The sequence below is a fragment of the Mauremys reevesii genome, linkage group 7 (genome assembly GCF_016161935.1).
Source record: "Mauremys reevesii isolate NIE-2019 linkage group 7, ASM1616193v1, whole genome shotgun sequence".
NCBI lineage: Eukaryota > Metazoa > Chordata > Testudines > Geoemydidae > Mauremys > Mauremys reevesii.
The window spans coordinates 124,206,529-124,232,431 of NC_052629.1; the positions used below are offsets into that span (position 1 = coordinate 124,206,529).

At 50.7% G+C, this 25,903-nt stretch overlaps 1 protein-coding gene across 5 annotated transcripts; it reads left to right on the plus strand.

The window, feature by feature from the left end:
- Positions 1-623: 623 nt before the first annotated feature.
- On the plus strand, positions 624-25,850 carry FAM3D (FAM3 metabolism regulating signaling molecule D). Of its 5 annotated transcripts, none has more exons than XM_039546164.1 (11): positions 624-768; positions 1,440-1,579; positions 9,211-9,280; positions 10,781-10,888; positions 11,612-11,632; positions 12,677-12,800; positions 13,274-13,332; positions 17,848-17,898; positions 20,533-20,617; positions 22,597-22,723; positions 23,981-25,850. In XM_039546164.1, exons 3-11 carry the CDS (start codon positions 9,268-9,270, stop codon positions 24,068-24,070), a joined length of 678 nt encoding a protein of 225 aa, XP_039402098.1. In that variant the 5' UTR covers positions 624-768; positions 1,440-1,579; positions 9,211-9,267; the 3' UTR covers positions 24,071-25,850. The 5 variants fall into 5 exon arrangements, with proteins under 5 accessions (XP_039402098.1, XP_039402100.1, XP_039402103.1 ...); XM_039546166.1 differs by having other exon boundaries at positions 9,214-9,280; XM_039546169.1 differs by lacking the exon at positions 1,440-1,579.
- The last annotated feature ends 53 nt before the right edge of the window (positions 25,851-25,903 follow it).

Sequence of the window (25,903 nt, forward strand, 5' to 3'; positions counted from 1 at the left end):
GGCCAAGCTCAGGGGGTGGACAATGGTGTAAATTAGATCACCCCCTCACACTAACTGAGCCCCCGCGTGAACAGTGGTTCAACTACATTATAAAGTCACTGAGCGTCTTGCAGAGAAAATGTTGCTTTATTTCTCTGCCATAATTTGGGGCCTGACCCTGCAAAGTTTTACTTAGGCAAGTAGCCCAATGACCTCAGTAGTAGTAATTATGTACCGGCAGGTACGTGCTCATATCTCTCATCTGTTGCAATTGCTATGTGAACTACTTTAAAACTGAGCAGTAAAGAGGCACGTGAGATTCTGGGATAGGTCCTGCATCTTCCTGGGTTTATATGTTGAGAAAGAAATGGGCTGGAGGCCAGCCAAGTATGAATAAAAGGCCAAAAGGGGGAAATGAACTAAACAAAGAAATTAGCCACATTTGAGCAAGATCATTATGACTGATCCCTTCATGTGCACACACATATTTTTGTCAATGCAAAGCTGAGCTTCCATGCGAATAACCACACAGACTTCCTTGTTCTTGTGGTTTGTTCTGAACCGCTGAGCTGTGTGTAGTTGATTTAACATTTACTAGACCAGCAGCACAATGCACACGGAAGGTGTTTGTGGTGATTCACAGAGGGGCTGGGCTGTACCATGGACTCAGCCCAGTGGATCACTAGACTTACAAGCCTTAGTCAGAAGGTGTCCTGTCCTCTCTCTGACAATACCCCGTTTGGAACGCAGCCTTCAGAGAGTGGAGAGACCTGCCGGACGGTTTCCCTGGTATGTACATTTGACTTCAGTCCACAGAAGAGCTCTGATACCTTTGTGTTGCCGGGGCCTGGAAAGGGGGGTATTTTTTAAGTATAACTAAAATAATAGATTTTTGTCCTTTATTTTGGTTACCATTGTAGATGTTTTTTACAATTAAATCTGGCTCAAGCAAGGGTGATTTCAGTAGCTGGGTGTAGAATAAAACACAGCTAGCAGCAACCATTTGGGGCAGCATATTTATTTATTATCCCTTCTTATAACACGGGGAAGTTGAGAGAGAAATCGGATTAGCCGGTGTACTTTCTACAGTCTATAACCTGGGGACAGGTTTCCTTCTTTCTACTCCTCTCTGTTCTTACCCTTCTTTAGTTCTATGTATCTGCTTTTCCAAAGGAAAATTTTCCAGCCAGGGTTACTTGTACAACACTGTTTATGGCAAAAGTTAGTTTTAAAGCCCTGAGCGGTTTCAGTTTCTGCGTGTCCATTGACTAACTGGAGATAGAACCTGTTGTCTGATATGTGTTCTGTGCCAAACGTCTTTATCATTTACTGATATCAGACTATCGCTAGAAGTATTTCTGAAAGAAACAGGACTTTTTTAGTACCAGCGCCAAATGCTGCGGCTAGTAGTCTAAGGACCAGTTGTTATTGATGAGTATCGATCGGTTGCTTTTTGATAGCACCTGAAGAGCTCGTTCTCGGGTCAGGACCCCCCAGAACAGCATGCTGCTCCACGTGTAACAGGCAGCTTACAATCTCAGCACATGACAAGGAAACAGGCAAAGAGAAGCAGCCAACTGGAGAAGTCGAAGAAGACAAGGTACCCATGTAATGATCAGGTTTAGTGCAGATCATGTTTAGCGCTCACAGGCTGGATAATAATGAACTCTTCACTGCCTTACAAGCGAAATCTTTTAATATTCTTGTTCAAAAAACCCAGAGCTGAGCTGACCATAGCTGTAAATAAAGCAAATAGATCTGTAAACTGTAGATCAGTGCAAGGCTTCAGCGCAGACTCTTTAATGCTGATATGACTCCGATGTGCCGAAGGGGAGGCTTTGGGTCCAACGTAGCCACACATTTTATTAACTTCTTTAGCTGATTTTGAATTCATCCCCGGTGCATGCAGTTCTCAACGGGGACGTTATTAAAAACGAGGACTGCGAACGTCGGCTGTTGGGTTTGGTTCTCCTCCGCACCGGTGCACAGCAGGGCCAGGTTTGCAGGAACATCTGGGAGCCAGTTCCAGCTCCTGGTTAGCCCTGCTGAGAGTTAGGGCTCCTTGTGCCATTGACTCTGGGTCCTTAGTGGAACAAAGAATGCGTCCGTACTTACCCAGTGGGGGATTCTACCCGGGGAAGCAGTGACTGTGAAAAAGGTTTGGGGATAAGCAGCTGAACATGAGTCCATTTGCAATGCAGGGGCCAAATGGCTAGGTGATCCCTGGATGCATAAACACAGGACTCTTCAATAGGAGTAGAGAGGTTATTGTACCTCGGTATTTGGCACTGTTGGACTTCTCTGTCCAGTTCTGGTGTCCGCAACTGATGTTGAGAAATTGGGCAGGGTCCAAAGAAGAGCCATGAGAATGATGAACGGATTAGAAAACCTGCCTTATAATGATAGACACAAGGAGCTCAGTCTATTTAGTGAAGAGAAAGTTAAGAGGTGACTTATCACAGTCTATAAGTATCTACAACGGGCTCTTCAGGCTTGCAGAGAAAGGTCTCGCGTGATCCCAGGGCCAGAAGTTGAAGCTAGAGAAATTCAGACTGGAAATAAGGTGGACATTGTTAACAGTGACTGGAACAATTTCCCAAGAGTCGTGGTGGATTCTCCATCACTGGCAAAGTTTCAATCAGGACTGGGAATGTTTCAAACAGGTCAGCTCTAGGGCTTATGGGGGGAGGTCTCTGGCCTGTGCGATGCAGGAGGTCTGACGAGATGCTCACAGTGGTCCCTCCTGGTCTGGGAATCGATGAATCTCTGGACTCAGCACAGTGGAGCATAAACGTAGCACAGTCACCCTCTGACACACCCCTCCCCACGCATCCTCACTCCCTCCCATGGCCCTTATACAATAGGGGAGGAGAGCAGGTTGCAAAGACGCTGCTCTCTGGCTGGCCTGAGCCTGGAGGCCACAGGCAACCGGGCATGAATGAGAGGACCTCTGAGACTGCTCTAACTGATGCCAGGGAGGGGAAGGTCCCCGCACAACCCCCAGCAGTCTGGCCCTGCATCGTTGTAACCACCACCCTGTGGACTGCTGCTCTTTACTCGCAGTCTTCATGGCCATTCTAGACCATGCAGCTGTCCAGAGCGACCCTGGACCCTCGGCTGCCTGTCACATTGCTCCAAGTGCTCAGTGCGGTCACAGCAGCAGTGTAACTCATGGCCCAGACAAAGGGCAGGGTTATTAAGGTGTGAGAGCTGCCTGCAGTGTGCCGACACTGTGCGTCAGACTCCTTTATCTCACTGTTTGCCTTGGCTTCCTACCTCTTCATTTCCTCCTCTCGGCGTCCGGTTTGTTTTCTCAGCCTGCAGAAATTGGTGGCTGTGCTGAGGAATTGCAGTAGAACAGGTTCTTCCAGTTGACCTGCCTCTTGCTTTATGCCCAAGCCCGATAAACTTAGGGCAGATCTTGGGGGGTGGGCGCAGGGTGCCATGGGAACACAACAGCTGCCAGATTGGATCAGAGCCAAGGATCACCTGGGCCAGTAGCTGGTCTCTGATGGTGGCCAGCACTAACTGCTTCACAGGAGAAACCTGCTGCCAGGGAAAATTCCCTCCCAAGCCCCAGTAATTAGTGGCTGGCTTATGCCTGGGGGGTCAGGTTTCATGTCTGAGCCCTGACGCAGGAGGGTGTGTTAGCACGTACCATTCTAATTCTGGGTATTCTTAGTATCCATAGAACTGTCCAGTCCTTTTGTGACTCCCGCTGAGCTCTGGGCCAGTGCCAGAGGGACTGATGTAGCTTTAATTTACCTCCAGGCCCCGCTGCAGGGCTTGATGAAACTCACTGTGAGGCTGAGTTCGTGGTGGTTTGGGTATTGGCTCCATGATGGGCACTGAAACTGGACAAAGGCTGAAAATCAAGGATAAGAAGACAATAGGCCACATTCTCAGCCGCTGGGAATTGTGTAGCTCCAGCTGAAGTCAGTGGAAGTCAAGATCTAGCCCAGTGCATTGAGCTGGGGATAGTTGTCTAGTGGGACAGGGCAGATCTTCTGTTGAGTCCTGTCACCTGCAGGCGATCCTGCTAGGCCCTGCCTGCCGACCCCTTCTTCACGGAACCAGCTGACCAGTCACATCAGGGTAGGGAGGAACAGCAGGAAGGAGGAACTGGACCCAGCGCAGAGAGAACACAGCAGACTTGGTGGTATTGGAAGCCATGGCCGGTGCCCCATTTCCTCAATGGCCGCATCACCACCATAGGGAACAGTGGGTCCCAGATGCATTGTCCAACGTGAGTCTCCCTGTGAGCAGTTCTCCAGCACAGCGGGCACTAGGATGAGCAGGGTTCTAAGCCAGGTGAGACGGGGCATCCAAGCCCATCCAGGCGAGTTCCTGGGAAGAGGCGTATTTAGAATAGCTCTGGTTAACAGGGCTGCCCCACAGCAGGAGGGGTTCCTGCCACATTCGGGCCCCAAATTCACCAGAGGCACCTGCTTCTTCTGGGCCACGTTAGTACCCATGCCCTGCTCTAAAGGGGCAGGAATTCCCTCACTCACCAGCCTCACCCTTCAGGACCAGCTCCACTGTGCTGTGTGCAGGGACGGAGCCAGGCCATCATCGGTGTGGCATTGACCCTGGTGGCCTCTGAGCCTTCACCCTTGCCGCCTCCAGGAGCCTTCACACTGCCTGTCCCTTACTCCAGGCAAGCCACAGAGAGTACAGTGGGCCACCCTTGTTTGGCTTCCAGACCCTTCCCCAGCTCTGGGCCAGATGCTCAGCTGGGGCGGGCGGGCACTGCTCCACTGACTTCAGCTAGAGCTGTGCTGCTTTACACCAGCTGTGAATCTAGTGCTTGGCTCCAGCCTTGGCCTTCAACCCTCACACTGTTCACTGAGTAACTATTTACCTACCACAGCTGTAAATTTTTCAAATGACTCACACCTAGTAAGCCTTTGGCCAAACATTTTATGAGCTGAACAATATATATGTATATAAAAGCCATCTGGCAGGTAGCATTTGCATATGGACTAGCCCAGCTAATCACAGTAGCCCCTACTCTTATCACAGGTAGAAATACATTTGTTCCCTGTCATTCGGTTCCGTTTTGCTGTACAAATGTCAGCGTTTAACCTCCTCGGCGTTCTACAACTCAAAAGACCCTGGGATTGATTGGGCCAGGATGTCTCCTTAGAGACCCATTTGTCAGCCAGGGTTTTCCACACTTCTGCCAAGCAAGATTGCATCCCCCCTCTTTGGCTTGCAACAAGGAAAAAGGTTTAAACTGACCACCCTGAACATCCTCCCCGAGAACAGTGATGCTGATGCTGGAGGGGAGGCTGCTGGGGAAGATGCTACCTCCTCTTACATACACAGTTAAGGCATGAACACAGGCTCACTCATCTGCCTGCTTCTCTGAACTGCCAGGTATTTCTGAAGTGAAAAACAAATACATTTTGCAAACACTCTGAGCAGAACAATGATCGTTTCAAAGGAAATTGCATCTATCTGTTCAGCTACAAGGCCCTGTGTCGGATCCTCAGCAGGGGGAAGTTGGCACGGCTGCATTAAAATCAATGGAGCATTGCTGATTTGCACCAGTTGAGGAACTGGCCTAATTTTTTCCAAAGCTGCACAGTGAACGTGAGAGACAATTCAGGATTTGGGTGTGTCTTTTGTCTGTGCTACTTTTCTTTTGATTTCTTTGAAGGGAAAATCCTTGTCTTCCATGTTTCAGTCAGCTCAGTAGCTAGAAATGTCTATTGCCATGAGCGTGGGTGTGAGCATGTATCTAAAACCGGGTTGCTGAGCTGAGGTCATCAGCCTGCCAGGAGAGAGAGAAAAGTGCAGCAGTGAAATGAAAAGGAAAAAAGAGAGAGCGGTGTTTTCCTTGGGAAACTAACCTGAGATTTTCTCCACTATTGAGAGGAGAATGTGAACATTCATAAACTGGAAAGTGCCGACGCTCTGAACCCCTCTCGAAGAATATGCGCATTTCATGACATTTCTCTCCTAAGGACTGACTGCTGCAAACAATATCTTGGAACGAGCCAAGATCTAACAGGTATTTTCCTTTAACGTCAGTGTCTGACCAGAGTCCTGTAAAGGAGGAAAAGTGTTGCCTGGATAATGTTTATTGAGAAATCGATTTGTTCTGGGAAAGGTTTTTTATTGCTTAGCCAAACAATCTGTACATTTCACACACACCCCCACTGTCTTCCACAGCTTCTTCCTTTCTACTGGCTAGTTGCTTCTTCTTCCATTGCATTTCAGTGGATCGTCCAAAATCAATCCATACAATTGAAAGGGAACATCGTAGAAATAGTGGGATGAAATGGTCCCTGGGATACTGCAGTGAAGTGCCGGGGGTTTCACCAGGGGCAGATTCGATCCAGTGAGTTTCATTTGGGGATACATCAGAGACAAATGGCACAAACAAGTAAACGATTTGCTGAAAGATGTATATTTATTGGCTGATATGCCGTTTGTCTCTCTGCATGCCCTGCAGCACAATCCACGGGAGTATAGCTGGTGTGCGGGACAGCAGCTGGCCAAAGGGAGGAGGCAATTGGTTCCCTACATTATTTTCCTGGGAGTGGTTCTTTTCCTGTTAAGGTGGGATTTGGGGCCAGTTAGAATGGGGTTGTGTTGGGAGTGAAGCTGCTGCCAGTGCAAAGGGGAAATGCGGGGGGAAAAAGCCACCTTGGAAACACTCCTGCCCCTGGCCAAACTCCTAATTCGTTTGAAGATGGAGCTTGATGATTTTATGAAGAAGATGATAGGACAGGGTTGCCTGTGACAGCAGGGAATTGAACTTGGTGGCCCAAAAGGTCCCTTCCATCCTACATCCTTATATTTTCTGCACCTCCCTTTCCTGGTTTCTTTCATGGCTAAGGATATTGGTGTGAAAACAAGCACATGGATTTTCAAGGCTCCATCCCCTGTTTTATGTTAGTGGTGCCAGCAGCATCCTGGCTTCTGGCAATACTCACAGCAGGGAGAGGAAAACTCCACAGGATCCCCTCACGGAGATCCCCTTCCCCCACATTGTCCCAGAAAAGGCTGCATGGCCCCAAATCTGGCAGTGCCCTGGGAGGGTGGAGCCATCTCCCCGCAACCCCATCTGACTCCCTGGCTTCCTGCTCCTCCTCGTAGACACAGAGTTCTGGTGACTCAGTCGTGGCCTTACGCTCGGGGCTGGGCAGGGTGGGAGCCCCGAGCTCAGAAAGGCTGAGGGTGGAGGAAGCACGTGCTGTGTTCCCAGACACGTCTGGGGGAAGAGCGAGGAGACTGAAAGAGGCGTAGGCCCTGCAGAGCAGGTCTGACCATTCATGGTGCCCGTAGCAGTCTCCAGGCCTATGCGCTATTCCTGGGACACTCGACCAGTCGCGTTCTCCTGCGCTGTGCACGCTGGTGCCACAGGAAGGCAGAGGCTGTATGTCTCCTCCTTTCTCCTGCCTTTGCCCCAGGCACAGCAGGGGGAGGTGCAGCAGCTACAGCATGAGGATGTGCTTGCCAGGGACCTCATTTGGCTGGCTGATAAATAGCCTCTGCCCCGCCGGGCCTGAGACTGCCGTGCCGGGGCTGTGAGGAGGGGAGCACTCTGAGTCCACTGGCTCCCTCGGCAAAGAGCTGCAGAAAGCTGGGCCAAGTGCCAGAGCAATGGACTGAGTCTCCAAGACAGAAGAGAAGGAGCTGGACAGCTCGGGCTGACGCTTCTGCCCCATCACCCCCTTTCCTTCTTCCGGGCCTGGCCGTGGCTGGCAGCTGCGGTGCGGGCCTGGTTCTGATCTCGTGCGCCAGTTTATCGCCACTGGCAGACCGAGCAGGGGGGCTCCCACGAACGGAGCCATTCTGGAGAGGGGCCGCTCTGGCTGCCTGTACTGGTAACTCCCCGCCACATGTGGTGGTTGCCACGGAGACCCTTGGGGCTGTGCGTTGGCAAGTACCCTACGCTTCGCCGAAAGGGCTGGAGCCAGCCAGCTCCTGGGTGCGTTTGGAATCCGTGCGGCTCCCGGTGAAAAGCAGGACTACGCGTGAGGCCTTGGAGCTCGAGATCGCGGATAATTCGCTGGGTGAAAGTGCGCAGGCGTTAATAGCGGTGCGGAAGACAGGCTGAGACGTTTGTTTCAGGCTTTCAGCAATCTGACCAAACTGCCAGCCTTTATTTGCTTGTTACTGTTTTCAGTTATTCAAATATTGTGGTTTCTTTGACGGTATTGATTTGTGACAATAAATTTTCCCTAACATGTCAAGGCCAAATCTTGCCATGTCCCCACTGGTGGTTAGCACCAGGGCCAGCTCCAGGCACGTGCTTGGGGCGGCACCTTGGGGTGGGGCGGCGCTCGGTTGGTTTTTTTGGTTCAGCCGGGCGGTGCTGGAGGGTTTTTTTTATTTGTTTCAGCCGGGTGGCACTCGGGGGGAGGGGCTGATCAGTGGCACTCGGGGGGGCAGGGGCTTGGGCGGCGCGGTGCTTGAGGGGATGGGGGCTTGGGCGGTGTGGCACTTGGGGGTGGGGGTTTGGGCGGCATGGTGCTCGGGAGGGGGCGGGAGGCTTTGGCGGGGTGGGGACCTTGGGCAGCATGGCGCTTGGGGGGTGGGGGCTTGGGGGGTGCAGCATGGCGCTCGGGGGGGCTTGGGCGGGCGGCATGGAGCTCGGAGGGGGTTCAGCAGCGTGGCGTTCGCAGGAGGGTATTACAGCAGGGGCGGCGCTCTTTTTTTATTTTTTTGCTTTGTGCGGCAAAAAAGTTAGAGCCAGCCCTGGTTAGCACTCCTTAGGATTAGAAATGCACTTTGCATTATCCAGCTATGAAATGCAACAAAACTGTGATTTGAAATATTCTGTAATAAAGAATGTGCTATACAATTTTCAAGTAATTTTAAAACTCATTATTCTTATTATAATCATCAACATATAGAAAAAAATGGATCCATTTTGAAGTAGAACATAAAACATTACTGGCGGGTTCAAAGAATAAGTGGCAAGTAGCCAAGGGTGGTCTTAAAAATGAAGTAAGTTTAAAACAGTGGAAGCTGGTCTCATGTAATTGAGCCTAAAAATTCTGAAAATTATAAAAATGACTTGTAATAGCACTACAAAAGCCATCACAGCTGAATCAAGTCTGTGTGTAAATATATATAATGGGATGCTTCTTTGGTGTGACATCTTGTTGCAAAAATACTCTAGTAGTGTTACCGTAGCAATTAAGATCTTTAATCTAACACTCATCTATTACTTCTGGAGGACAGTTACATTTTAACATATTTTTTCTGTTTCAGCAGGTTGACCTGTGATCTTTGATTAGAGCCCAGTTTCCACTGTCCCTGAGCGCTACAATGAGGTTGACCGGTAAGAGGCGAGAGGATATTTGTCTTTTATAATGATTATAAAGAATGGTCTTTGTTCCTATTCACTGGGCCTGTTTCTCGTTCGAATGAAGATCTCTAAATTACCGTATTCAGCCGGAATGGGCTAAAAGGATCTCCATGTCAATAAGTGTGCAGCCCTGTTTTTACTAACTTTTATCCAGTTCAGCCTATTGTCCTTTTTCCAATGAAATCCCTCCAGACTGGGGAAGAGGTGACTGTGGAGAGGTTCTTGGTTCCAGAAGCACCATTCACATGCAGTATAAATGTTTTCTTCAATCATGTTTCCAAGGCAGAGAAAGAGCATTGTGCTCCACTAACCGTTGCTTTAAAACCAAACCCCAATCAGATTTATATGAATAGCTGTTCAGTGAGTTGGGGGGGTCAGGAGCCTCCCAGCTCTGGGAACTCAAGCTGGGCTTGGATTTACATGGCTTTCGAACGCCTCGGGTTTACTCTAAGACAGAGAAGAACATGAGTGATGCTTTGCAGTTATGTAACATCTTTCGCCCACGGACCTCAAAGCACTATAGAAACATGCATTCATAGAGCCAAAGACTTTTAAGGCCAGAAGAGACATTCTGATGATCTAGATTGACCTCCTGCATAGCACAGACCAGCAGCTCCTCCCAGTGCATCAAACCCAGCCCCAGTAACTTGGGCTAAGCCCCATGCGGTGCATATTATTTGTATGTAAGAATGGGGAAACTGAGGCACAGGGAGCCCAAGCGGCTTGCCCAGAGTCGCACAGTGAGCCAGTGCAGAACGTGACTCCCAGTCTCGTGCGCTCACCACTCGATCTCTTGCTACATGCAGGCCCCATTAAGCAAACCCACTTTGCTAGCGAGGGCCGTGCCCCGAGCTCTGAACACCCCTGAGCTTGGGAGAGGGTTGGGCCCATAGCTAAGTGGAACCCACATATCATGACATTGCTGTTGCCAGAGCACCCCACCTTTACAGCCCCCCCATCCTTTCACCTCAGGGGGGATGAGCAGAACTCCCTTCCCTGCCTTCCTGCCCCTCCGCCGTAGGGGATCTGGCAGTATCTGCTCTTCTCCCCACGCAGCTTCAGGGGTATTGCTTGTCTCTTCTCTTGCCTTCTCCCTCTGCGGCTGCATTGGGGCTGGCTGGTGAAGGCGGCTTGGCGCTGTGCTCTAGGGCCGGGGACGGAGGGCAGGCACAGCCAAACGTGGGTGCTGCTGGCCTGCCTAACACCCAGTGCTGGTAAGTGCTTGCGGCCCGGCCCCACGTGGGTGGATGTCTGCACCAGTGCAGCCACATCGAAGGGGGGCGAGGGTCTGCCCCGTGGCTCTGACTGCAGGGCGGGCTCTCGGGAAGCTAAAGAAAGAGAGTCACATTTTACTTCTCCTAAGGTCAGAGCAGAATTCCCCGGCCAGCGGCGGGAAATGAGCTCCCCCTGGCTGAGCTGCTCCCCTCTCCAGAGCACTGTGACATACGCGCTATTCTCTGCCTCCCATTGCAGGGCTGATCCGGATCGCGGCCGTGCTGTTCTCTCTGGGCACCGCCTGGCTCTTTGTACAGACGTACTTGAACACCGGCTGGAAGGCCGTCAGTCTGCGGAGCTGGCTGGGTAAGGCGATTTCCCAGGACAGCTGGGGCCAGTCTGGAAGACGTCCGAGGCTTCCATAGGTGGCTCCATGGGATGTGTAATTTGTAGCCGTCATGGTCCTGCCTCTGGCTGGACAGAGTATTCTGCCCCCGTCCCCTCCACGGAGCCCATTTACTTGGGGCGCATGAATTGCATTGTAAGATCTCGCCTCCATCTCTGCACTGGGTCTGCGTGGACGGCAGGCTCTCCGTTCTGCTTGCCCACCTAGATCACCTGCACCGAGTCCTCCAACTCTGCGTCATTTAATGCCCACGGTGGGGCCGTGGGGCCATGGGCCATGGGTGTGGCACGTAGGGTACATCCGCCCAGCAGAAAAAGACCTGTCACAGCAAGTCTCAGAGCCTGGGGCTTGCGGGGCTGGCACTGCAGGGCTATAAAGAGCAGTGTAGACACTCCGGCTTGGGGCACAGATGTTGGCTCCTGCCCTCACTGGCTCTGCGCCCAGGGCACCCGGTCAGTTATTCCGTGATTAATCATCTTTTCTCATTTACACTCATGGACGTATTTCTATGAAGTGGGTCTCCCCAGCCGGCCGCGTTAATCCCAAACTCTGGGTTGGGCTTTGTTTAGCCAGACACCTGCCTTCCTCCTCCAGTCGCTTCCTTTGCTGCCCAGTCTCTCTTTCAGCTCGGCAAAGGGGCGGGGGGGTTCAGAGGTGTGATGCTGCTGTTTGTGTCTCCCCAGGTTCTGACTCCAACCTGCCCAGTGAGTATACGAGTGCGCCGTTCTCATGTCACCCGTGTCACATCGGAGCCGCGCGGAGCTCTGAGAAGTGCTGGCAGAACGAGGGAGCAAAGCGGGGCTCGGTTTACAAGGCAAGGGGTGAAATCCTGCCCCGCTGAAGTGCCTGGGAGTTCCACTGTGACTCCAGTGGGGCCAGGAGTTCATCCCTGGGGCCTGACTTGTTGCCAAAGGTTCACACCGAGGCCCCAGTTCCGCCCCCATTATTGATGTCAAGTGGCCTCCTCCTAGGCGAGCCGTCCCAAGCACGCTAACCGAAGTGCTGGGCTGGACGCGGGAATCCCTGGGCGAGGTTCTCTGGCCCATGCGATGCCGGAAGTTAGACTAGAGATGCTCAGAATGGTCCCGGGTGCTGCTGCATGACAGCTCATGACAATCGCAGTGATAACAACAGCCGCCCCTCGACGGACATGCTGTGTCTGTGACTCGCCTGCCTGTTGAGACAGCCGCTAAGTCGGGGGGGAAGCAAATCCCTTCTGGACGCTGCCCTCTGCTAACGATTACAAACGATTCACTCGGAACAAGCATCACACAAGCCTGCGCCAGGCCCTGCCTGATTCACCCCCTCCGGATACACCAATCCCACGTTAAACCTTCGAACAGACTCAGCTAAACGAGCCTTTTCCTCAGCACCCTCCATTTCACTGGTACTGGAGCTTATCCCAGCCCGTCTCTTTCCTTAGAGATGCTGCAGTTATTCCAGACACCCTTTTCTGCCCAAAATAGTTGTGTGCCAATATCAGAACAATAAACTCGAGAGGTGCCCTGCCAAGGGGATGCCCCCATCCTACAACTGTGCAAGGATGAAGTTCACCCAGTGCCCCAAACATTGAACTCTCTGCTCAGGTTAGATGCAAACGCCCTCTGATGTCTAGAGAAACTGAGTCAGTCCCCTCAGGCTTTGGCCCATGTATTGAAAACCCGCACCAGATTACCTGTGTTAAGCAATGTCCAATGGCTGCCTGTGCAAGGCAGTACAATTCACAGTCTGCTCTTCATTCCCTTCAGAGACCCAGCCCCTGCGAAACAAGTGTGGTAATAAACGAAGTTGTCCTGAAAGCACTTTTGCATTTAAAGTCTCGAGTGGAGCAGCCAATGTTGTTGGGCCTTTTATGTGCTTTGAAAATACGATGTAAGTACTGAAGTAGCACCCCAAAAGGCCATATTACACTGCAGGTAGGAGGGACTCTTGGGAGAGGACTTGGGGGGTGGGCTGAGCAGCGTTGAGGGAGGAACCTTAGCAGCAGCCAAACCTGGGGAGAGGGATTCAGCCGCTCTTTGTTACGTTGTTAATGTCTTTGCTTGATAAAAGCAGACTCAGGCAAGGGACAAATTTGGACCCTACGCAGTATGTGGGCTGTGCTTGGGAACCAGCGGGGAAAAGCGCCTGCTCACACAACAGGGGAAGAAAAAACTGCTGGGTAACAATGGTGATGGGCATAGGCAGAAATGAGGTTGAAAATCCTTTGAAAATAGGCCTCCCTGCTGCAATGTTCATGACTATTGCAGCTGGCCTAAAACGAACCCTGCAGACGCCCTTTTCGAACAGCTGTGCTTTCAAATGTCCCTTTGAACTGACATTGATTTTCTGTGCTTTATTTCCAGTATCATGAGTGGTGTGAAGAATAATGTTGGCAGAGGGTTAAACATCGCGCTAGTAAACGGTGAGTTCTCAGAGTGGGACTCATTCTCCCTTGTACACAGGGTGCCTTGTCCCGCACTGACTGCAGTGGGAATATCACCTACAGCAGGGCTGCAAGCTCTGGCCATTTTGATGCATTTGAGCAGCTACTTATCAAGGAAATGATTGTATCAGTGAGCTCAGTAACGACTCCTTGGGCCCTAGGGTTATAGCTAGTTACCTGTTTAATTAACTAATGCTTGCCCAGCAAATCCAGGGCCAGATCCCAGCTAGCGGAGGTCAGCCCAGGTCCAATGACTTCAGCTCATCCCAGCTGAAGATCTGGCTCTTGCACTGCAGAGCGTTGAGTAACACTCTCTTGGGCCCACTTGGGAAGTCCTTAGTCAGGCAAACTCCTGTTGAGTTTTCATCTAGTCTTGCTGGGGCAGGGACCTTATTGGCTGCTGACCAAAAACATATTGATTCCTGGAGTGAGCCTCCCGGGTCACTTCACTTTTCTTTGTACTCTCCCTCTTAGTCCCAGCACCCCCCGCTGAGTTTCCCAGAGTGGGCAAAATCACTGGCCCGATGTCAAATTTGGCACGAGCCCCAGAAACACAGACCCACCCTGCTGGCTGGGCGCTGAACAGAGCCAACTCCCTCGTCCTGCCAGTCTCCAGAAAGATACGCTAGCAAGAGAAACCGGCGGGGAGAGTCAGAGCTCAGTGGGTGTCAACACAGCTCAGAGTTTAACTAACAACCCCCCCAAAAAGCACAGAGCTTTAACGCGGGGAGGAAAGCAGGCTACGCAAGCAGCGCCCTGGCAGAGTTAATGGAAGGCAGTCAGGTATCAGTAGGTTTGCCCTGAGTCTCTCCTACTGCTGGACATAACACGGCAGCCCTTTAGTAGGAACCCATTTAGCAGGAGCTGGGGCATAAGCCACTGGGGCAGACAATAAAAGGCACCGTAGCTTTGTCTCTGCACTAACTGTCTGTCCTTAACCCGAGAACTGAATTCTCTGGTCAGCATTTCCGGGAAAGGGCCCAGCTCCGGCATGAAGGAGCTGCCATCCCCCCCAATGGGAGCTCAGCTCGGCAACTTGAAGTCAATCTGACAAAAGGCCGATTATCGGAGAACATCTCAGGTAGAAAGAGAGACCCCAGGGGCACCACTGTTACTCTGCCAGGGTGGTTCTGTTGCAATCAATGGAGTTGTGCTGGCAGGAGATGAGGGTAATGCAGCAGTGAAAGGGGCCCAGGGTGAACGTAGGTGTATCCAATTGCAGGATCAGGATCCTGAGCGATGCATTTAGCTCCATGTGCCATTAATCTTAATTTCCATTGCTCCCACAAAACTCATGCTAATGAAATGGAATTCCACAGTAACTGAGCAAACATTAATGATAGATGCCGGCTTCCATTGGTTTTGCTGGTAAAGGCAGCTTTCCATGCCATGGGAGTGAACATAATGAACATAATTTGGTGGGAAAGAGTCAACATGGTTTTAGTAAAGGGAAATCATGCCTCACCAATCTACTAGAATTCTTTGAGGGGGGTCAATAAGCATGTGGACAAGGGGGATCCAGTGGATATAGTGTACTTAGATTTTCAGAAAGCCTTTGACCAGGTCCCTCACCAAAGGCTCTTAAGCAAAGTAAGCGGCCATGGGGTAAAAGGGAAGGTCCTCTCATGAATTGGTAACTGGTTAAAAGATAGGAAACAAAGGGTAGGAATAAATGGTCAATTTTCAGAATAGAGAGAGGTAAATAGTGGTGTCCCCCAGGGGTCGCTACTGGACCCAGTCCTATTCAACATATTCATAAATGATCTGGAGAAAGGGGTAAACAGTGAGGTGGCAAAATTTGCAGATGATACAAAACTACTCAAGATAGTTAAGTCCCAGGCAGATTGCGAAGAGCTACAAAAGGATCTCTCAAAACTGAGTGACTGGGCTACAAAATGGCAGATGAAATTCAGTGCTGATAAATGCAAAGTAATGCACATTGGAAAACACCCCAACTATACATATACAATGATGGGATCTAAATTAGCTGTTACCACTCAAGAAAGAGATCTTGGCGTCCTTGTGAATAGTTCTCTGGAAAGATCCATTCAATGTGCAACGGCGTCAAAAAAGCAAACAGAATGTTGGGAATCATTAAGGAAGGGCAAGATAATAAGACAGAAAATATCATGTTGCCGCTATATAAATCCATGGTACGCCCACATCGTGAATACTGTGTGCAGATGTGGTCGCCCCATCTCAAAAAAGATATACTGGAATTAGAAAACGTTCAGATAAGGGCAACAAAAATTATTAAGGGTATGGAACAGCTTCCATATGAGGAGAGATTAATAAGACTGGGACTTTTCAGCTTGGAAAAGAGACGACTAAGGGAGAATATGACAGAGATCTATAATATCATGACTGGTGTGGAGAAAGGAAATAAGGAAGTGTTATTTACTCCTTCTGCTAACACAAGAACTAGGGGTCACCAAATGAAATTAATAAGCAGCTGGTTTAAAACAAACAAAAGGAAATATTTCTTCACATAACCCACAGTCAACCTGTGGAACTCCTTGCCAGAGGATGTTGTGAAGGCCAAGACTATAACAGTGTTCAAAAAAAGAGCTAGATAAATTCATGGAGGGTAGGTCCATCAATGGCTATTAGCCAGGATGGGCAGGGATGGTGTCACTGGCCTCTGTTTGCCGGAAGCTGGGAATGGGCAACAGGGGATGGATCACTTGATGATTCCCTGATCTGTTCACTCCCTCTGGGGCACCTGGCATTGGTCACAGTCAGCAGACAGGATACTGGGCTAGATGGACCTTTGGTCTGACCCAGTCTGGCCGTTCTTATGTTCTTAAGGAAAGACCGTCTCCAGTACAGCCTCTATGTGGCTGCAGGCAGCTCACAACCGCCCCCCTTGTTCTGGTGGCTAGGCTGGGAGTTCAATGGGGCCAGAGGCAAGCAGGGCAAGGCATGGCCGCCGGCAGGAGACAGCGAGGTGGGGAGAGCTGGTCGGTTGTCTCAGCCCCAGCACAGGTCAGTAGGACAGAGTTACGTTACACTGTGAGGTTCGGGGCACTGGGTAGCATTCTGCTGTGCTGGAAACCAGTGCGGATTGTGTCTGAGGGAGCAGCAGGACTGACCTGCCATGGGGACCCCACACGGGATCCTGGCTAACACGTCTGACAGGCTGGCCTGGGATGCCAGGGGAGTTCCTGGGAGAGTGACAATTGCACCAGCCTTTGCCAGCCCACAGCCTGCCCTTCTTCCTCTCCTCCTCCCCCCCCCCCAGCCATGTGGATGGAGATGTGAGCTTATGGCCCTCCCCTCTCCCTCCCCCGCTGGGGAGGCTGGGGGTGCTGCTGGTGCACACCTGCTCCAGAGCATCTCGTCTCCACACAGACTGTGTCCAGCCCCCTGCTGAATCAGAAGTGGGGCAAGGAGACGCCCGGGCCCTTCCCAGGCAGAGAGATCTGTAGGGGCGTGATCTAGCAGTGAATGCACATTGCAATCAGCATGGGATGGGTATTACCAGTGATAGCACTGCCTGCCCCTGCATGTCAGACCTCGGCACTGCAATGCACTGAGCATTAGCCTGTCCAAGAGCCTTCAGCTCCCACCTGGTCTAGCTTGTTCCTGCCCGACTGGGAGAGTGGCCAGCTGTGTGATAAAGAAGGAGATGGAGACAGCACGGCTGCTCCTGAGCCTGGCTACAGACACCACAGATGGTCAAAATCTGCCCACACGTCCACCTAGCCCCACAGATGTCAGGAGGTCGCATGGGTGTCAGAGCAGAAGTGGGTTCAGTGAGGAGGCCAAGGGTTTAACGTAGGGGGTTGGTCTTAGGGAACCTTGCATTCCTCCAACGTACTCTGCTCTTTTTAGAATGAGAACCTTCCGTGTCATTTATTAGCGGCATCTCTGCAGATTGATGGACTCTGCAGGGTGTGAACTTTGCACTTAATAATTCCTAGGAATAGCTCAAGCAGGCCTGGGACAATCCACACTGAGCTTTTCACAACAGAATTGTGTGAGATCAGCACCCCCCTCTTTCCTTCTGCGGCTCTCATCTCTCTCCTTGGCAGCTCGGACCATCTCCCTCGGATCGGAGGGTTCTGCCATTGCCTGATTTAATGTTTTCATTCCACATTATGGTCCCAATCCTGCAATCGGCTCCACCAGCTCGGACCATTCTGGAGCCCCATTGAGCCTCCTCTGCTGGCGGCGCAAGGATCTGTTCTAGTTGGTCCCTTTTGCTGGACTGGGACCTAAAATGAACTGATGGCCATTCAGCCTGGTGTCACTTATTTTAGCAGCTCTGCTCACGCACCAGCGCTAGATCCTTTCCCGACTACTAGATGGTTGTGCTAATCCCATCGCTCCAGTCGTAGGCAGCGTGTCCTTTACAAAGTGCAGGATTGCGTCAAGGAGCAATTCTGCACAGATTCCACTGGATACATGAGCTGAACAGGACTAAACAATGCATTTCTGTCACAAAGCTTACATTATAGAAAGTAATTGCTCTGTTTCATTTGCCACCTTTAGGAACAAATGGCCAGATCATGAAAACAGACGTCTTCGACATGTATTCTGGAGGTAGGGCTTTGCTTTCACTAAACACTCAGTCTCTACCAGTGCTTCACATTTATAGTAAAATCCAGAGCATTGCAAGTAGGATTGATAACTAGCTCCTTCTCCTTCTCCTCTGTTTACTCACTAGTAAAATGAAGTGGACCTAAGCAGTGCCGCCAACTCTTGCTATTTCTATTTGGTGTTTTCCTTAAAGCCCCTACTCCTGGAATCATGTTATTATGTGAGACTCTCAGGTTTTATTTATTTTTTTAAAAAGGACATTTCTGGCCCTCATGGCTGTGGAGAAAAGCTTGAAAATGTGCCCCCAGATGTCTTGATAGACAAAGCACATAAAAAGATCCAAATTTATTATTTTTAAAGCCTTATGATTATTAAACCAAAGAGACCTGAGTCATGGTTTTTGAACACTAGGGTTTGGCAATCTTGTTTATGTCGCTTGTTTTCGTCCCCTCCTATCACAGAGTAAATTACAGAGTCAGTGTATAGATGCTAAGTAGCTTTCTGCATTAATCACATCTGTCTAAAAGCATGTTTTTAAAAAGAGTCTCTATCTTCCTATAGAAATCCCCCTCGCTCTGCTCACATGAATTATTCTGCTAGTTTTAATGGGATGACTCTTGTGAGTGAACGGGACAGTACTGGGCCCACGTTTTGTGTCGTGTAGACACTACAGTGCCCAGATGCCAGCCCTTCTGAAACACGTATCTAGCAGCTGGCCAGTCACAGAGTGTAGCGTACGTGTTGTTAGCTCTGTAAGAAAGCTCATCCGCAGGTTGTATGCTGAACTCCCAAAGGATCTGTTCTCTGTCAGGAACATCATTGCTCAGTGTCTTCCAGCCAGAGACCCCAACCTACAGTCTGATGGGGAGAAATCACTTAACTGTCGCCGCACTATTTGCTTTCAAACATGGTTAATCCACCTGTCAGTATCCGAGAGGCCAAATTCTGCATGCAGGTACACCGCCACTACCCTATTGCAGCCAGCAGAGGGCAGGCCTGGGCACTGCGGGGCCAGACCCTCAGCTGGTGTCAATCAGCATGTTAACAACAGTGGAGATGCACCAGCTTACACCAGCTGAGGATGTGGCCCGAGATGTTTAATTTTAAACCGATGTGGAAATAACAGAGGGACCCGTCACTTAGGGCTTGTTTCTGGCCTTCGGCACAGGATGACTATCGCTCTCAGGGGGGACGGGCTCGGCGTCCTGGACGGCTGGGTGCTCAGCAGTGTACAGGATTAGACCCGCTCTGCTCAAGAGCTATTTATGCCCTCCTGCCCTACTGGGGCTGTGCGCCGGCAGCACTTTTGCTGTGCAGGAGTCCATAGGCACTGTCCGTAAAGACGCTGCGGTTTTCAGCTAGGTCCCTAGACAGAGCCTTACACAGAGGAGGTACCAATCATGGCTGCAATGGAGTCACAGGGTGCTAGCTAATCTCACCAACTTTATGTAGCTAACTAGGGTCTCAGACATGCAATTGGATCAGACCATTGCACTTCAGTGTATCCAATTGCAGGATCAGGATCCTGAGCGATGCGTTTAGTTCCATGTGCCATTAATCTGAATTTCCATTGCTCCCACCAGACTCATGCGAGTGCAATGGAATTCCACAGTCCCTGAGTAAACATTAACCCTAGATGCCGGCTTCCATCGGTTCTGCTGGCAAAGACGGCTTCCATGCCATGGCAGTGGGAGCAAATAGCTCTGCAACATGGCGCAAAGGGCCCAGTCCTGCAAAGTGCAAGGGACCTCCTGCAAATTGCTGAGTGTCTTCGACCCCATTGAAGATAAAAGGTGCTGAGGGGGCGTTTGGCACCTGCTCCGATCCTACCCCAGAATGTGGAGAAATTAATTTTCAGCTGGTTTTCCCCAAGGCAGAACATTCTGTGCGCAGTCGTTGTGTGTCTGAGGCCCAGTCATTAACTCAGTCCATGGAACAGCCCAGGGGGCATGAGGGAGCAGGGGAATTGTCTTTGATCCTAAGGAGTTTAGCCCAATGGCTTTTAGCTGATTGATCAGCAAGGAGGTATTTCATTAATTAGCCGAAATGATGCTGTGTGATGAACTTTGATTTCAACCAGGTTGGATCAGAAAACTATAAATAATACTTGACGGAAATGGGCTGATTTGGCTCACAAGGGAAACCCAAAGGAGAATAATTGAAAAGGAAATTATTAGTGGAATTCAGATGCCATCTTTCAAAAACCGTAGCCTTTCCATACGGTCAGGGCCTCAGTGCTGAGTAGCTAGTCAAACAACGTAGGGTTCGTTGCGGTGAGATCTTTGTGCAATATTTTTCTAACATAAAGCATGATTAAATGAAACCAGTACGCATGTTATGCCGGGCAAGTGTAATTGTGTGAAAGTGACATTGCTGAAACAGGTCTGCTCTCTTAACGTCAATGTGCTGCAAATTCAGTCTGACTTGGAAAATGCTGTTGTACCCTATGGGTGACATTCTCCTCTGCAATTCACGCTGAGGGTTCTCCCAGGACCGTAGGGGTCAGAGTGCTTATGCTGGGCCTCTGCCAGGGGTGAATTTCACCCTATCCCTGTAAAATATCTGTTGGGAACTGGCTGTGGCTGGGTACCAGGTCTTTTAGCAGAACGTCTCTGTGGATTCTCTTTTCTCTGCCAGACACCAAGCTGTTACTGGACTTCCTGAAAGCAATCCAAAGTGGCACTATAGTGATAGTCGCCTCCTATGATGACCCAGCGACAAAGTAAGTACAATGCGAAGAGGGGACGTTGGATTCCCAAGGGCCCGTCCTTCACCCACAGTGTCAATGGCAAATCTCTCCTTCGGTTCCGGGGGAGCAGGGTCAGACCCCAGATCCATGCATTGCAATCAGAACTGGATTAGGGTCATGTGCTCTACAGGGAGCTACCCCTTCAGACCATTCAGAAGCATCAGACGATGCAGAATGCAGCTGTCTGCTTGCCAGTCACCATGTGTCAGGCGGAGAACACATTACGCCAGGGGTCGGCAACCTACGGCACGCGTGCCAAAGGTGGCACGCGAGCTGATTTTTGTTGGCACGTGGAGCGGGCTGAGCCGCTCAGCCCACCGCCACTCTGGGGTTCCCGCTGCTGGCCCCTGGCCAGCCGGGGTCCCCGCAGCAGCCCCACTCCCCTCGCTTCCAGTTGGAGTTCCAGCCCAGGCCCCCTGCCAGACAGGGTCCAGACCTCCGGCCCTGCTCAGCCCTACCAGCCACCAGCTCCACTCACCTCAGCTGCCAATCTGGGGTTCCAGCTGGTTAACAACTGATCACTCAGAAGCCTGTGTGCAGCTTAAAGTATCCAAATAAGTGCCACCAGACACTAGAAAACTCAGCAAGGAAAAGCAAGGGCAAGGATCACACTAGACTAATAAGATCTGCATTTTAATTTAATTTTAAATAAAGCTTCTGAAAGATTTTGAAAACCCTGTTTACTTTACATATAACAGTAGTTTGGTTATATATTATAGACGTATAGAGAGACCTTCTAAAAAACGTTAACATGTATTACCAGCACGCAAAGCCTTAAATTAGAGTGTATACATGAAGACTCGGCACAGCACTGCTGAAAGGTTGCCGACTGCTGCATTACACTATGTGTCAGGCGGAGAACACATTACACCATGTGTCAGGCGGAGAACACATTACGCCATGTGTCAGGCGGAGAACACATTACGCCATGTGTCAGGCGGAGAACACATTACACCATGTATCAGGCGGAGAACACATTACGCCATGTGTCAGGCGGAGAACACATTAGGCCATGTGTCAGGCAGAGAACACATTACACCATGTGTCAGGCGGAGAACACATTAGGCCATGTGTCAGGCAGAGAACACATTACACCATGTGTCAGGCGGAGAACACATTAGGCCATGTGTCAGGCAGAGAACACATTACACCATGTGTCAGGCGGAGAACACATTAGGCCATGTGTCAGGCGGAGAACACATTACGCCATGTGTCAGGCGGAGAACACATTACGCCATGTGTCAGGCAGAGAACACATTACGCCATGTGTCAGGCGGAGAACACATTAGGCCATGTGTCAGGCAGAGAACACATTACACCATGTGTCAGGCGGAGAACACATTAGGCCATGTGTCAGGCGGAGAACACATTAGGCCATGTGTCAGGCGGAGAACACATTACGCCATGTGTCAGGCGGAGAACACATTAGGCCATGTGTCAGGCGGAGAACACATTACGCCATGTGTCAGGCGGAGAACACATTAGGCCATGTGTCAGGCGGAGAACACATTACGCCATGTGTCAGGCGGAGAACACATTACGCCATGTGTCAGGCGGAGAACACATTACGCCAATGCTCAGGAAGCTGCACTGATTGTCCCAGGAAGTCCCCCAGGAGCTACGGACAGTCACAAACCTCCCCACCTTGTGCCCCAAGTGCAAGACACATTTCTTTGACCTGCCGGCTATAACAAACATATAACAGGTGTATTACCCAATTATTATAAAAATGATAACAATATGGTTTTAAAAACTCCAACCCCAGCACTCCCCTGCACACACGTCCCCCCGGAGGAGAAGATGAAGGAACAAGTAGGTGACAGATGTTGGCCATGTTGTGTAATGCCCAACGGGAAGGCTCCGCACTACGCACCGATCTCGAACGGCAGTGCGGGCGTCCCTTGGAGGATGCGGGAGCTGCGATCCAGCAATCCTGTTTCCCTTTTTCTTAGGCTGAACGATGAAGCCCGGACGTTATTCACCGACCTGGGAAGCAGCCATGCGAGCAATCTGGCCTTCCGAGACAACTGGATTTTCATAGGCGCAAAAGGGCTCAAGGATAAAAGCCCCTATGAACAGGTATTTTCCCCTCTCCCCCAAGAGGAAGCCTGTGGCCTTGGTCAGTATTCTGGCCACTTCTGCCTGAGCTGCTGCCATCCAGGCTGTCCTGTCTCCTGCTGGTATTCGTCTGACTTGGACAAATTCTTTCAAAAAAAAAAAAAAAACCTGGCAAGTGCCTGGCTCCGGATGTAGCTCAGTGAGAACGTGTGGCACACACGGGAGCGTGCACCAGGGCCACCCAGAGGATTCGGGGGCCTGGGGTCTTTGGCGGCGGGGGGCCCTCGCCACCAAATTGCCGCCAAAGACCCAGCACTTCAGAGGCGGGTCCCGGGGCAGAAGGACCCCCCGCCGCCGAATTGCCACCGAAGACCCGGAGCAGAAGAAGCTTCGGGGGCCCAGGCCCTGCGAGAGCTTTCTGGGGCCCCCAGGGCGAGTGAAGGACCCTGCTCCAGGGTCCCCGAAAAACTCTCATGGGGGCCCCTGTGGGGCCCGGGGCCTGGGGCAAATTGCCCCTCTTGCCCCCCCTCCCCCCGGACGGCCCTGGCGTGCACTCCCTTCCCTTGCACTGCTGCACAGCTGCATGGAACTGGAGGAACCTGCCAGGCCTTGCATGCAAACGGACAAATCAAACGTCCCCTTCTGCTGCCCAATTCCTGTGTCCCACACTGAGACAATGCACAGGGCTGAACTCCAGCGCGGCTCTGTTCACACACGTGCACTGGAGGAGCCAGGACCTTAGGGAAAGTGTGACGCAAAATGCTTCTATCCTAATTCCAGCTGTATCCAAAGCCACAGATTGGGAAGCCACTGCACAGGCCTTCCAGTGACCAGAGCTGTGACTGTCTCCTCTGTATTCCCCTCTCCACGCCGCTGTGTGCTGCTCCCGCACATACAGTCTGCACAGGCGGACGGGAGCCTGGAGCCACTGCTGCTCCTTCCAGCACACACTGGTGCTGCTTTCGCATGTGTGGGCAAAAATGTATACAGTCAGAACTGGGTTGATAATTCTGTAATGGAATAATCTTTATACCCTAAGTGGTCCACTAAAGGACAACAGCCTGCTACCGCTACTAGCTACTGGAGCTTCTCCTTTAGCTCAAGTGGTAGAGCTCTGTGCTGCAGGGCTGAACATCCATGTTCCAAGCCGTGCTGACAATGCATGCAGGGGAGATGACATTATACCCCCATTATACTGATTATCTGTCAACTTGTAAATCTGACGTTCCCTTCTGCCATGCCAACCCCTGGCTTTATTTCTTTTTTCCCCCTCCAAAGCACTTAAAAAATGAAGCGGCAAAAAACAAATATGATGGCTGGCCTGAAGTTCTGGAAATGGAGGGCTGCGTCCCAAAGAAGATGGATTAGCAGAAGTCAGAACAACGCCCTTATTTAACAATGTATTCCTGTTTGGCTGGAAGAAGCCATTTCCAGCTGAATCCGGCATATGAACTGATCCCGGCTCCATGACAGCACAAAGCAACTGGCTGTTTTCAATTCACCAGCCAACTTATAACGGTGCCTGAACACTGCTTTAAGAACCTGTAGGCTATGGTATACGACACGGGCTATGAAGTCATAGCAAATGTCTAATCTTTCAGTATGATGTTCTATTATATTAATAAGGCACATGTTGAGGTGAAGGCAGTAATGTCAATATCAGGCATTTAATTTTCCTGTCTGTCTCAAAACAATAAGTGCACAACACCACCAGGGAAGAAATTGCTTCAGCTTCTGCTTCTTGAGTTGTTAAAAGTGATTTTAACAGTTTAAATCCTCCCACGTTGTTTCCAAGAAAAGAGATCAGAGACCAGGGGGCTTTTCAGCCTTGCTGACAAAGGCAGAACAAAATCTAGTGGCTGGAAGTCGAAGTTAGATCAATTCAACCTTGAAATAAGATGCCATTTCATAGCAAGGAGGGGGATTAAACATTGAAACAATTTGCTGGGGAGGCGGTGCGCTCGCTGTCACTTGGAGTCTTTGAGACAAGTTTTGATATCTTTTTTAAGTATACACTTTAACCCAGCTTCTAGGAGAAATTCTAAAGCCTTTGTGGGTGGGGAGCTGGATGTCATGGTGACCTTGGAATGTGGGAATCCTATGACTCCCCCTGTTCGTTCCCTTCCTTCATGGGCCACAGGGAGGCCAGGAAGCTCTGCACTGCCCTCAACGTGCTCGTAACACTTGCAGTTCTGCATTATGAGAATAACTGTAATCAAATCTCATGCTTCAGGGCTACAGCCAGTCACCTGCAGCGGTCAGGAAGGGATCTTTGTGCCCAGTGAACAGTTGTTATATGTGCTGTAATATACCGTATATACGGCTTACTGTATTTTTCACTCCATGCATCCGATGAAATGGGTTATAGCCCACAAAAGCTTATGCCCAAATACATTTGTTAGTCTCTAAGGTGCCACAGGGATTCCTCGTTGTTTATGTTCAAATAGTTTTCTCAGGGCATGACGATGCCTTCCAGTCCTGTCACTCAGATCCCAGTCAGTGCGCGCGCTTGCACACCAGTGGGTGTTTCTGCAGAGAAGGTGAAGGAGCCATCATCCAGACAGCAGAATTCCCAGGGAAGTCAAGGGGCCAGTGATGACGTCAATGGCCCGTTGATTCCAATGGGACAGTTAGCACTATGTGCAAAGTTACCTTCATGTGCACGTCTTTGCAAGACCCAGGGCCTCAGACTGAAAGGTCTTTGTGGCAGGCAGGGGTCACCTTTTCCTCTGTGGACAGCATCCAGCACAGCGCGGGCCCGGAATTGGTGTCTCACAGGGAACATCGGCCTTGGGACAAAGGACCCCAGGGTTCACTGGAGCGCCTCTCCCCCCTCCCCCTGCCCCACAGGAAGGCTGGGGAAGTTGCTGTGTGTGACGGTTTTTGCTGGTGTGCTCTGGGTTTGATTCCCGCCTGCCGGAGAGGCTTTAGTGTGTGTCACTGGGGTTGTACCTGCTCTGGTGTCCCAGCAGCTCGCAGGGCTAGAGAGTGGGGAGCCCAGAGAGCCCAGAATGATTGACACGGAGGGGGTTGCTCGTCTACGTCACACACGCCGGGATGCAGGTTTCTTGCTTTCAGACATTTATCAGAAATAAATTGTCTATTTTATACGGGGGCTCTGGTTCTGGGAATATCAAAGAGCTGAACGATGGGGAGTTTGGGATTTTTTTGAGTCTCTAATAAAATTTCTAAGCAATGATG

Excerpts from the sequence above, each read along its gene's own strand:
- FAM3D (XM_039546164.1), top strand. Across the intron at positions 11,633-12,676 it reads TTCTGACTCCAACCTGCCCA|AGACCCAGCCCCTGCGAAAC; the intron begins GTGAGTATACGA and ends CATTCCCTTCAG. Across the intron at positions 22,724-23,980 it reads ATAAAAGCCCCTATGAACAG|CACTTAAAAAATGAAGCGGC; the intron begins GTATTTTCCCCT and ends CCCCCTCCAAAG.